General features: G+C 53.4%; 1 protein-coding gene across 16 annotated transcripts in view; it reads right to left on the bottom strand.

The window, feature by feature from the left end:
- Positions 1-12,864, bottom strand: part of ABLIM2 (actin binding LIM protein family member 2) — a 96,459-nt gene that overhangs the window by 9,144 nt on the left and 74,451 nt on the right. For 12 of the 16 annotated variants that reach the window (XM_006153623.3, XM_006153624.3, XM_006153628.3 and 9 more), the window contains 3 exons: positions 11,380-11,434; positions 10,144-10,151; positions 9,856-9,936 (listed from right to left, as the gene is read on the bottom strand). In XM_006153623.3, coding sequence (XP_006153685.1) covers positions 9,856-9,936; positions 10,144-10,151; positions 11,380-11,434 — 144 coding nt within the window. The remainder of the gene's footprint in view (positions 1-9,855; positions 9,937-10,143; positions 10,152-11,379; positions 11,435-12,864) is intronic. The other 4 variants (XM_006153626.3, XM_006153635.3, XM_006153637.3 and 1 more) reach the window with 1 other exon arrangement.

Genomic DNA, 12,864 nt, shown 5'->3' with positions numbered 1-12,864 from the left:
GCAAATGTAACTGAGCTCTTGCGTTGAGCTGGCACAGCCAGAGCAGCCTTGAGGCCAAGCACGTTGTAGTATGGGTCCAGCGGCAGTGAGAGCCCCCGGGCAGGTGCGGCCTCTGGTAGGGGTGGGAAGTGAGCCCCAACCTCACAGAGCGTTGTAGGAGCCCTTTCCTCTCAGCCTTTACTTTCTGCCTCCCAGCACAGACCCCAGGGCCACTGGGCAGGAGATGCAGACTCTCTGTGCTCACCTTTACCCACCTATGGGGTTCCGGGTGCTGGAGGCACAGTAATAAATCAGCTCCTACCCTACGAAGATTGTGCATCGGATGGGGAGGTAAGTAGCCTGAGGACATTTCTACCAGCATCTTATAGCCATAAGGTAGTTAAGCTGGGTCTGGCCGTCTCAGCAAGAGGTCTCTGCAGGGACCAGGGTGACACAGGTGGGCTCTCCATTCACACTCTCGTGACCTCTCCCATAGGCTATGGGGCAGGGAGGGGATGGAGGCCCAGAGGGGATAATGATGGGGCTGTCAGGTGGCCCCAAGGCACGTGTCAACACAGCCTTTGCCATCTCTCCGGTTATTCCTCAGACGTTCCCCCAGTGGGCATTTGTGGCTTCAGGAACATCCCGACTCTTCTCCACCCCAGGGCTGCAGGGTTCTTTCCCTCACATCAACAGCAGCTCCTCCTTCTGTAGGTCCTGGCTCAAACAGGCTGCCCCTGTCTCCAAGAGGGCCCCCTGGATTGTGGCAGCCAAGGAGCCCTGGGGTTGTGCTGTGCCCCTGAGTTACGAGTCTTTGCTGATCTTTTTTTGGCCTTTAGCTCTGGAAGGGAGGGCCCGGGCCTCTCTGCTCACTGCACTTTCCCGCCCTCACCGAGGACCATACATGCTGTCCACGCGCATCAGTGGATCGAAATCGCTCTCCTGCCCTGCCCACTGCCTCACAGCACCTCCCTCTGCTGCTGCCTGTCCCGCCATCGCTCCCCAGAGCTCCTCCACTGGCCTGGCCTTCGAGGCCCTCCTCCATGAATCTCTGCCCACTGCTCTCCCCAGCTGCTCCTGGCTTCACATGCTTTCTCCAGTCACACAGAACTACATGTATTTCTCTGCCATGCATCGGCCAAGGGGGCCTGAGAGTCCTGGGCTCCAGTCCAGACTCATCTCTGACACACCATCCATCCACTGGGGCACACGCCCTCATCAGACCGGTCAGGTGAGTTTAAACAAAGGTGTATTGTTTAGCTGGGGGATCCTTATTTTTTAGGCACATTCCAAGGGTATGGGCTCTGACTGCTTGAGCAAACTCAGGTGTGCATTTTAGCCGCAGGGCCTGGAAGAGGGCTACAAACCACACTCTCTAGCAAGGAGCTGCTTCCTTTCCTGCTCAGCCCCACTCTGCCCTGCTAAGCACCCCAGGAAATCTGGGAATGTCAATCCAGGAGCTACCAGCCCTCCAGAGACTCAGCTGCCAGAGCCTTCAGGCCTAGGGGGGACAAGAAGCCCCTTTCCTTCCTATTCTAATTCTGTGATCATCACGTTTTTCAACTTGGCTGGGCTGCAGTGCCCAGCTGTTTGGCCAAATACGAGTCTAGATGTTGCCCTGGAGGCATTTTGTAGATGTGGTTACCACTGACAATCAGGGAGTTTATCTTCCATAATCAAACAACTTGAATCAGTTGAAGGAAGGCAAAAACTGAAGTTTCCCAGAGAAGAAATTTTGTCTCAAAGTAGCAACTGCCATCTGAGTTTCCACCTGCTGGCCTACCCTGTGCATTTCTGAAATGCCAGTCCCCACAGTTGAATGTACCAAGTCTTAACAGAAATGTCTTAATAATGTTGGGTCACTGGAAACATCATGACGCATTTTTTGCATTAAAGGAAAATAAGTGTCATGACTTTCTGACGACCCAAAACATCTCTATCTGTATCCACCCACTTACCTACCCATCTCTCACCTCCATGTCCTGCTTCTCTGGAGAAACCCCGTTCATACGCTTTCTTCCCTAAGGAGCAAAACGTCTCTATGCGTGCACTGGGGAACATGGAGGGGTCAGAAATTCTCGTTCAATACTATCATCAATCCAGAGTTCAGCACCCTGGAGTGGCTCAAGTGCTGCCTCAGCTTGAACCCCACCTCTGCCTCTCATAAGCTGTTGGGCTCGGGACAGCTATCGGGCCACCTCATCGAGTTGTGGAAACCAAATGCGTGTGTATTGAATAAAATGTGTCAGGTGCTTTGGGACCAGCAGGTGGCGTGGTGGTTAAGGCGCTGGATACTCCCACATGGCTGAACATGGTTTAAGTCCTGGACGTGGTAGCTTGTTTTCTCACTTTCCCTGTGTCTCTTTCTGGTCAAATTAAAATAAATGAATGAGTAAATAAAATAAAATATATCATTTTAAAACATGTGTCAGGTGCTTGCAACAGAGCCAGGTGTGCAGTCAGGTAAGACAAGTACTTGTTAAATTCAACCCGTTTGATAAATTGCCAGACGTTCTAAATAGTCTCAGCTCTGGACAGTCTCTTTGCAGCTGGCTCTGCCCTAGGCACAGGGCCACTTAGCTATTGCGTTAACGTCTGGGCAATCACCGTCTTTGGCTATCTTTATAACCCCGACCCTGCAGAAAGGCTTCTCTGACTCACAGTCATCTACGCGGTTGTAATATGGCAGTGACATGGGTGACGTTATGTGATTGTGCACACCTAGCGTCTACCTGGTGTTTTCTATGGTAAGTAAACAGCTGAATAAATGCCCCCAACTCCCCAGCAGGACGGGCACAACCATCAGTGGTCATTTGACAGGGGAAAGGGTCAGGCTGAGGATAGCTAGGTAACTTGCCATGGTCACACAGACAGACACTACGAAGACTAGGTTCACATCTACATCCTCTAGACTGCAACGGCTCATCCCCTCCACCAGGAAGCCACCCTGGAGAGCAGCAGGCTGACTGAGCAGCAAAAGGGTGATGTCCTTTGATGAGCGCTGGGCAGAGGTGTGTGGGAGTGGCCTCGGGTTAGAAGATGCTTGATTTTGCCTGGGATCAGAAAAGGTTCCTGTCCTTCAGGCTGGAGGCTCCTGGATAGCAGACCTCAGAGAGTAACTGCTCAACACATGAAGGGGTCAGACATCCTCTAAAGCAGGAAACCCTGATGTTCCATGGCCAGAGGCTGGGACTCAGATCCTCTGAGACAGAGAGCACCACGTCTCAGAAAGGGCATTAAACTGGGCCCAAAGTGGGCCTCCTCGAGAAGTCCATCTCCTGCCCCTTGCTCTGTCCGTTGGCATCGCATGAGTCATCTGACCCCCTCCCAGAGTCAAAGATGATTATCTTGCCTTGTCCACAAATCACATTAGCTAAGCACCTTCTCTGTGCTGCAAGGCACCTGATGGCTTCTTTTGCTGCTGCCAGGCTGAGCATCCCAAATCCACTCCCACCCCAGCCATTCCCCACCGCCCAGGCAGGGTGTGAGTCGTCATCAGCTTGCGTATGTTCTCCACTGAGTGACCATCGTTACCTCCACTGTCCCACCCAGAGAGCCTTGTCCCTCCCCATCACCACGTCCTGCTATCTCAGCTTCCTGATCTTTGCCTGAGGAACCTACTTCTCCCTGACAAGGCTGCCAAGTCTAAGATGCCATCAGTCCCCACCTGGATGACCTGAATCACCCCTAGACAATCTCTGTGTGTACACAGCTAATTCAAGTTCACGATGCAGTCATCGGGGTCATCTTAACTTAGTCATGCAGTCCCCCAACTTCAAAGCCATTGCTCTTAGGCTAAAAACCAAATTGTTCAACATGGCCAAGAGATGGCAAGGCCTTGCCCATCCTCACCTTCACCTGCTTGGGTGCAGCTATCTTGGCCTTCTTGTGGTTCCTCAAACAGCCAGACTCTCCCCTGTCCCAGGCCCTTTGTACATGTAGTCTGTGCTTTGAAGAATTCTACCTGCCACCCCTCAACTTGTTTACAAAACACACACACACACACACACATGTGCGCACTTACTTCACTCAGTTCATGTTTACCCTTTTTTTTAAGAAAGATTTTTGCTATAGGGCACATGCACTCACTAGAGAGACAGAGGCAGAAAGAGAGAATTCACCCCTGAGGGGGATGGCCTCACCACAATCCCTTCTCCTCCATTCTCTTCTTGGGACCTTGGGCACATATGCACACTAGGTGTGAGTTTTAAGCTGCCAGGTCCAGGACTTGAACGGAGGTTGACTCTGTAGAACTCCAATGACATAATGATTATGTCATAGGTCCCAATGTTTACCCATTTTTAACACTTACAGGCCCATTCTCCTCTCTTTCAGAGCCCTAATGCAGGTGTATAATTACACATTGTCTTTGGGTAATTAGTTAATTGACATCTGTCTTCCCTCTCTGGCTGAGTCCACAAGAGCACAACTCAGGTTGCAGTTTGCTCACCAGGCTGCCCCACGGCCAGTTCAGTGCCTGGCTCATTGCACCAAATAGAAGATTCAAGTAAACACTTTGGTGCTAAGTACCAAAGTGATGTGCATTGACCATTTGACAGCACACTCCTTCTTCCAGGGATTGCCCCTCTGGAGTGCAGTGGACACCCCCACCTGTCCTCTCACATTCTTTCTTTCCTCTTCCAGGGTACACAGCTGAACATTACCCAGCCTGCCCTGCTCCAGCCAATGAACTGTGGACAGAAGCAGTGTCCCTCACCCACAGCCTGACCCTTGGGACCTTCCCTGCATGAGACACTTTTCCAATACACTACCACATGGGCATTTAAATGAGGCATGGTCCAGCCATGGTGGCCCGTGTTGGTAAGATGCCATGTTCTGCATGCTGGAGCCACTTGGGAGGCCTGGGTTTGATTCCTGGGCCAACCTAAAGACTGGGCAGCTAGATCCCATGGCTGACTACGCCATTTGAGTCTAGATTTGGCTACTTGAGAATCACATTGGGCATGTGTGTGTGCCTGTCCAAAATCCCGAGAGGAGAATGGTGGAGAGGGGATTGTGGCATGGCCATCCCCCTTGGGGGTGCTTTCTCACTTTCTTTCTCTCTCCAGTAAGTATAAGTGCCCTACAGCAAATTTAAAAATAAATAATATTATTAAAAAATAAATTATATAAATTAAAAAATAAAACATGGGGTAGATCTACAGTAATCGGCATGAAATAGTTCATGCTAATTTAAAATTTAAAAGAGCAGAATGTCAAACCATATCTGCGGTGAGCCTTGCTTATCCCAAACAGGCTTCAGTGATGTCTGAGCACACACACAAGTGGTTTCCAGAAGCACATCCACCTCAGAGTGGCGAGGAGTTATGACCGGGTTGGGGAATTCCATAAGATTTTTATGTACTTCTTGGTATTTTTCTGAACTCTTAGGATAGTTATGAATTGTTTTTATATGAAAAATAAAGCCCTTTCCTGAAATAAAAACATCAGGGGCCCTTCCTCTCCCACTGGGGAGTGGCTCCTGAACACCCCCTGGCTCCCATCCCAGCTCCCCGCCCCAGGCAGGGCCCAACATGCTGATGAAGAACGAGGGACATGCCCCGTTTGTGGTCACATTTTTGATGCTCCTCCCGGCTTGGCTGAGCTGGAGGAGGGAGAACGAGTCGCACCCTTGGGTGTGTTCCTGGAGATCCCATTGATTAGACCTATTGCCCAGGTGCCAGAGGGTTTTCAGAGGCTGCACTTGCATGTTTACATATGTTAACCACCTGATAGTGTGCACCGTTGATTCTGTATTGTAGTAAACAGATCAGTGGACAAACCCAAAAACCAAGATGGGAAGACAGAAGCCACTGAGTGTGTAAGGAGTCCCAGGAGGGAAGCAGCGAGTCCCAACAGGCTCTGGCTGGGCTGCCACAGTGCCAGGAGCCGTTGGGCACCTCTCTCGTGGTGAGAACTATTAACTCCAGCACTGCTAGCAGCCACAGGGGACATATCCTGGAAGGAACAAAGATGCATAAACACATAACGAATAGGAACCCCCTAGGCACTTCCTGACCCGGTGAGCCACCCCGTCAACGGGAAGCACACGTTTTACAGCAGTAGCTGTTACGCTTGGAACATGACCGCACAATGAACAAGGACCCAACTTCAACAGGAGCCAAGAACGCCTCCCGGGGGCTGTCGATGGTGCTGCAGTTATCTGCAGGAAAAGTCAGAGGTGGGGAAGGGTGGGGGGGCCTTCCCTTGCCATAAGAACAGTCGCATGCACTGCCCAGAGGCTACCCAGGACCTGGTCTTCGGGATAATATGGAGGGCAGGGACCCCCTGAGTGTGAGGCCGGCCCTGCTGATTCTGGGTCTCACCAGAATACTCATTCGACACACATGCCCCTGGGTGGCTCCCAGCTGCCCCTGGACTCACTCCAGCCTCCCAGCAGCCCCTGCAGCCTGGCCCTGTCCCACTGATGGCTTCCATACACATCCTGACACACGCAGCGTTTTGATTGCCTTTCCTCTTCCTCTTCTGTAGGACAAAGTCCAAATGTCTCATGAAACTGCTGGCCTCCCTAGCAGAGCGCTGCTGTTACCGGCTCTGCGGCTCCCTGGCTGGCAAGATGTCCCACACATCCGGGCGACTGTACTGATTGGCCATGGAGCAGAGGGCCTGTGGTGTGGTATGTCTTCCCTCTCCAGTTCCAGCCTCCCGCACCCCTGCATGTGGGCATTTAAATTTTTTTTTTAGGTTTGCCGTAGGGTACTTGCACTTGCCAAAGAGAGACAGAGACAGGGAGAAACCATCCTCCCCCCCACCCCCACCCACGGGGTCGCTCTGCTGCAGTCCCTTCTCCTCCAGTCTCCTCTTAGGATTTTGGGCACACAGTCATGCACACGCACCTCATCTTTTTTTTTTTTTTGGAGAGATTTTCGCTGTAGGGCGCGTGCGCTCGCCAGACAGACAGAGAGAGACATAGAGACAGAAAGCGAGAAATCACCCCCGAGAGGGGATGGTCACGCCGCAATCCCTTCTCCTCCATTCTCCTCTCGGGATCTTGGGCACGCACGCACACGCGCCCGGCGTGAGTTTTAAGCCTCCGGGTCCAGGACACGAACCGCGGTCGACTACGTGGGAGTCCAGCGACATAGCCATTACGCTAACTGCTGGTTCCCCCTCATCTTTTTTTTTTAAGGTATAAGGTCTGGGACTCGAACCAAGCAGTCGGCCATTTGGTATCTAGTGCCTTGACCACCATGCCACGTGCTGGCCAGCGTTTGCTGCCTGTCTGTTGCCACACATCCTCTTCCCCATCTTTAGGTACCGGGGTTGAGCGTTTGCTCTAGGAGTCCCTGGGACCACCCAGTTCAAGTGGTGTCAGTGGCCCCCTTAGCTCCAGAGATGAGTATGCGGCCAATTGGGTGCCACATTCCCTGAGTCAAAGGGGTTGACTCAAGGGGTTCATACCACCCACCCAGAGGCGGAGATGGGGCTTTCCTGCAGACTCTGAGCCTGGAGGGTCGAGGAGCCAGCACAGCGGAAGCACGTCTAGAGACAGAAGTGAGGACTGCGCTCTAGCCCCTTTCCCTCGTTCTAACATTCCCTCCAGGGGCCCCGAGGGAGTCGGGAGTCGCACCGCCTACCCTCACTCTTCTAACCAGGCCGCCTTGCCTCGTAATTGGCTTTACTTCTCCTACCCTCCCTCCGGCACGACAGCACACGGGCTAAGCAAGCTCCCATATCTATGCTCCGGGTGAACTTAAACATTCCTTTCTGCTGACCCCAAGGTTTAAGCAATGCTTCCTCTTTTAGCCAATAACAAATGAAAGAATCTCACCTATGACCTAGAAGCCCCCCCCCCCAATACTGCAAGATAATCCCTCCTTTTTGGGTCAAGTCAATATATAACCTCTATGTACTGGTTTATAGCTTCGTGATTTTACTTTCCTGATATGTAGAAAAGTCCTATCACCCGGCTGCCACAGAGCACTTCCTTAAGGCATCTTGAGGTGGCGTTTCGGGACACGGTCACTCGCATCGGCTAAGACGCCCCCTTTCGTTATTTTACAGTTTGCCTTTTCCTTAGAGGAGGGAAACCGGGTGTTGGAGCCGCATTCAGCCCTTCATCAGACCACACCTGAAGTAGCCCTTCAGTCACACGCACCTGCAAATTCCTTCTGCTGAAGTCACTTTAGGTCAGGTTCCTATTATTTGCCACAAAGAGGATCAAGATAGATGCGTCTCCTCCCCAGTGCTGCAGCCACGCCAGTGTCCCCCACCTTACTGCCACTGTCCTCGTGTTAAAAATCTTTTCGAGGGCCTGGCAGGGGATTTTAGTGACTTCTTACCTGCATAATGACTCACTGAAGTGGATATCAGTAGGGTGCATGTGCTCACCAGAGAGACAGAGACAGGGAGACAGAAAGCGAGAAATCACCCCCTACGGGGGATGGCCATGCTGCAATCCCTTCTCCTCCATTCTCCTCTCGAGATTTTGGGCACCCACGCACATGCACCTGGCATGAGTTTAAGCCACCCGGTCTGGGACTTAAACCACGGTCGACTGCATGAGAGTCCAACGACACAGCCATTACACTAACTGCTGGTCCAGATATCAGTGCTTTCAACTCAAGGGTGTAGAAATTAAGGCTCAGTAGCACCTGGGGAACGGAAGTTGGAGCCTGCCTCATGGTACCAGTCTATAGGGTCCTCCCACCCCCAACTTGGCCTGAATGCTCCTTCCCTGCTGAGGAAAGTGCTGCCCAGCCTTCACGGGCCAGCTCGAGGGCATCCTCCTGAACACTGGACCTGACCACTACCCTCGTCTCATGTCCTGCCATGCTGGCTCCCACAAGGTTTCCATCGGTCTCATCTTAGAAGTCAACCACTTACGGATCCTCCTGGTCTCTGCTCAGGTTAACTTCCTCCTGGCAGTCCTCCCGAGCCTTTCTGGATCTCCCCATGCCCATAATCGCTCCCTCTCCCAGCAATGGATGGGGCCATGCCTGAGCAGCAGGGCTGCAGGGTCTGTGCGGCTAGACACATGTTGCACTTTCACACTCCCTAGCCTTGATACATGGATAAGACTGAGGGCTCCTGCCTGTCAGGAGCCTTAGGACCCCTTTCCCTCAGCAAGACAGTCATTAAAAGGGAGTGGCACATCTGTGAAAGGTCTCAGGAGATGGGATTCCATTGACTGCTTACTTGGGGAAAGGTTGTGAGATTTAATAAACTACTGCACGTGGCACTTTGGGCCTGGGTGCATGGTAGGTTTCCAACAAAGTTACTTCTTTCAGTCAACACGTTATGCCCAACACTGCTTCCTGCTAATAGCCTGTTGGGACTTTTTTTTTTTTTTGGAGAGGTTTTTGCTATAGGCGAGTACACTCACCAAAAAGACACAGAGAGACAGAAAGTGAGAAATCACCCCCAGGGGGATGGCCACGCCGCAATCCCTTCTCCTCCATTCTCTTCTCGGGATCTTGGGCACGCACACACATGCGCCTGGAGTGAGTTTAAGCCACTGGGTCCGGGACTCGAACTGTGGTTGACTACATGGGAGTCCAGCAATATAGCCATTACGCCAACTGCTGGTCCCAGGACTTTCCAATACACACGTTTTACAGCTGCCTTTGCTATTCCAGATCAGTGCAAATGTGGCCAAATGAGGACCCGAGACGTCGCGCTGGTGGGGAAGCTGGGGCTCTTTTCTCAGCCACAGGAGAGAGAACTATGGAGTTGACATTGCTACAAAGCCTTCTCTGCCTTGGCCCACAAACCACCGCGGCCCTCTTTGCACAGGCGCAATTTTTAGGGTACATGTCCATGTTCTGTAGCCCTTGAAGTGGCACGGGCATGATGAGGCATCTGCAGGGACCCTCTCAGTCGGAACAAACCTCCCCACCCCAGCCCCATCTTCACCTCCAGTCTCGTCCTGTCCACATCTTTAGGCAGTTTCACACGAATTCGGTTTGTTACGATGAGGCTGTCATAAGGATAGACCTGCCGGGGAAGAAACCACAGATTACCTCGAGAAGCAAGTGTGAGCTGGGACCGAAGAGCGGAGCAAAAGGCCAACCGAGAATACATACTTGCGTCTGCATCGGACACACACATTTCATAGGGAAAGCACAACAAAAGGAACGTTTAACCTGGGCAGGTGCAGAACGGTGCGAAGAGGTGAGCGTGAGAGTGGGCGGCCCCTCTTACCTTGTACTCTGTAAGAAAAAGAATGGAGACCACAGGACGGTTTAGGAAGCGTGAGAACTCATCCCGAGGTGGAAGCAACCCATTCTGGAAGGTAGCCCTTGCCCACTCTGCAGCCAGCTGGGCCATGCAAGGTCTCCTGGTCCCCTGGCAGCTGCACTTGGGCTGCGATCTCAGAGCTGCAGGAGGAGCAGCTAGAGGGTCTCCCATGGAGACCAAGAGCAGAAGGCATGGTCAGGAGGCGGGAGGCCAGACAGGGAGCCGATGGTGGCACTGTTTCTCTGGTGGTCCGGGCCACCCTGAGAAAGACGCCTGCCTATTGACCTGCCTGAGGAGTGGGCATTCCAGGGTAACCTTTTGACAAAACTTCTGGGGGTGTTGTGGAGGCTGACATTCCCACTATGGTCTGACCACCACCCCTCAGCCTCTTACTGTCTTACCTCTGAACTCCACTTCCTTTCTGAACTACCAAGCCTGCATGCTAGGCTTCCAAGTGTGTTTCTTCTGGACTAAAAGTATCTTATTAAAAAATAAAATTCTACGGAGAGTTGAGCCTCTGTGCAGCCATGGAACCCAGAAAGAGCTATCTCTGGAACCTCAGTCTTCCGCCTGTTCTAGAAGACCCCGTGATGACGGCATGCCACATTATCCCAATGTGGAAAGCTGCTGAGAGGGAGCAGGCTGTGACACCCTGATGACCTGTCATCCACACGTGACCCGGTCCTTGAGAGCAGGCCTCTCCCCACCCTTCCCCCGTGAGCTGAGCATCGCCTGGGCTACAGAGTGGCCTGCATCAGGTACCTGCCACGTGACCAGGTGGCCACTCCGGTAACACCAACCTCCCGGGCACCCCTCCCGGTCTGAAGCCCAGAGAGCTGCACGGCATGCCAGTAGCCATACTGCGAGCAAAGGCAGGGTGCACGTTCAGACCCTAGGAGCTTTCTGCCTGAGACTGCTTCCCCAGGTGACGCAGAATGCTGGGTAAGGCAGGACGGGACCGACAGCACCCAAGGATGGGAGAGAGGGGAACATCTCAGGTCACGTCAGCATGGAGGTAAAGTGGTCCCAGGCTGGAAGGGGTGGGAAAAGGAGCACGCACTCCCATGACAGCTCCCGGCCCACCACGCCTGGAGTCTGCCAGCAGGCCCCAGAGGGGGCAGTTTCAGAATGAGACTGGTGGAAACGTAAAAGCAACCCCCAGCCCCAGCCAGAGACCCAGGGGGTCCCCGCTGTGTGTACCTCGCATGCCCCAGCTGGCATCCAGGTCTGCTCCACAAGGGGCCAGATTGGCATTCTGGAAGAGAAAGAGAGAGAGGGCGGCAAGAGGGAGGTTTTATTGGGAAAGGCAGGCCGGGACCACAGGGCCCGGGAGTTGTCCCCTCCCCATGTGCCTCAGTCGCACAGCCTGGAGACGAGGGTGTCTGCAGCACAGTGGTGGGGCAGAGGCAGGAGAAGGGGGTCCAGGGGACTTGTAGGCCTGCATGCTTGCTGGGTTTGTCACAGACTCTCCGCCACCTTGGAAGCTCTGCTGGCCTGCCTGTCTAATCGACTCCAACTTGTCTACTTTTATTATTTTTAACTCACCAGAGGAGAGGGCATTACCTAGAGGGAGACAGAGAGAGGAGAGGAAGAAGTGACCTGCAGTGGAGTGTTCTGGGGTGGGGTGCTCTGTCCCCCTCTACACAGTGGACTCGGGCACAGTGCCTAGACTGCATTGTCCCCTGGTGCTCAGAGTAGGCCCAGGCTCCACTGTGGCCCCTCTGTCCCTCACACATGGCCATCGACTCCTAGGGTTGGGCCCATGCTGTGGGACTTCCTGTCTGTCCCCAGAGTCCCAGATACCAGCTATCCTGACACACACCGCTATGGACAGACTGAGCCACAGTCCACCAGCCCGGCTGCTGCAAGACCAGAGGAGCCTCCACTTCCTCCCTGGAAGCTGCGAGCACCACCAGCAGCCCCGCCTGTGACTTTCTCGAGAACTAAAGGAGCTAGTGTCTGTGAAGCAGCTGGCATGAACCCAGGGTGTTGTGAACGCCTCCTACTGCGGGGCTGACACGCTGGCACGAACACTCAAGGGGAGGCACTGCAGGGGCGCGGAGCAGAGGGGGCCTGCCCTGTGTCCAGACAGCCCGCACCTGCCCAGGGCACTCAGCAGATGGCAGATACGGCACATGACTGTTAATGGCCGCAGTTCCCTTCTCCTCCCTGCGAAATCGTCCATGCAGCCTGCGACCCTGTGGAGGGTCTCCACTGCTCTAAAACAGGCACGGAGCCCCTGCAGGGGTTCGGCAGTCCAGCTCCTGCATCTTACTGGTACTGAGAGCCACGCTCCGCCGTGGCCATGTATCTGCTGCCCACAGCGGACTGAGCCCATGGAAGACAATGTCTTATTCATTCCTGACTCTCCAGTACCTGTAACAGCGTCTGAAACAGGGTCAGGGCTCTTGGCCAGCAATTCAGAAATTGGGTACAGGAATTAAATTTCAATGGAGAGAGTTACGATTAAAAGGGAGATTGTATGCGTACCCAGTGGATATTGTTACAGGAAAAAGTGCTTTCAGCACTCACTCGCTGCAGTAGGTAGGTAGGCATTGGCTACAGGTCTAGGATGTGTGGAAGAGAGAGGGACCTCATCTGAAACAGGGAAATTGAGACCTCCTGCCACAGAGCTGGACCCTGCAGCCAGGACCAGGCTGATGGGGGGGGGGCTTATAAACAGAA

The sequence above is a fragment of the Tupaia chinensis genome, unplaced genomic scaffold (assembly GCF_000334495.1).
Source record: "Tupaia chinensis unplaced genomic scaffold, TupChi_1.0 Scaffold000384_1, whole genome shotgun sequence".
NCBI classification, from domain to species: domain Eukaryota; kingdom Metazoa; phylum Chordata; class Mammalia; order Scandentia; family Tupaiidae; genus Tupaia; species Tupaia belangeri.
Note: the sequence above shows the minus strand (reverse complement) of the source record. Positions and strands in the feature narration are given on the sequence as shown.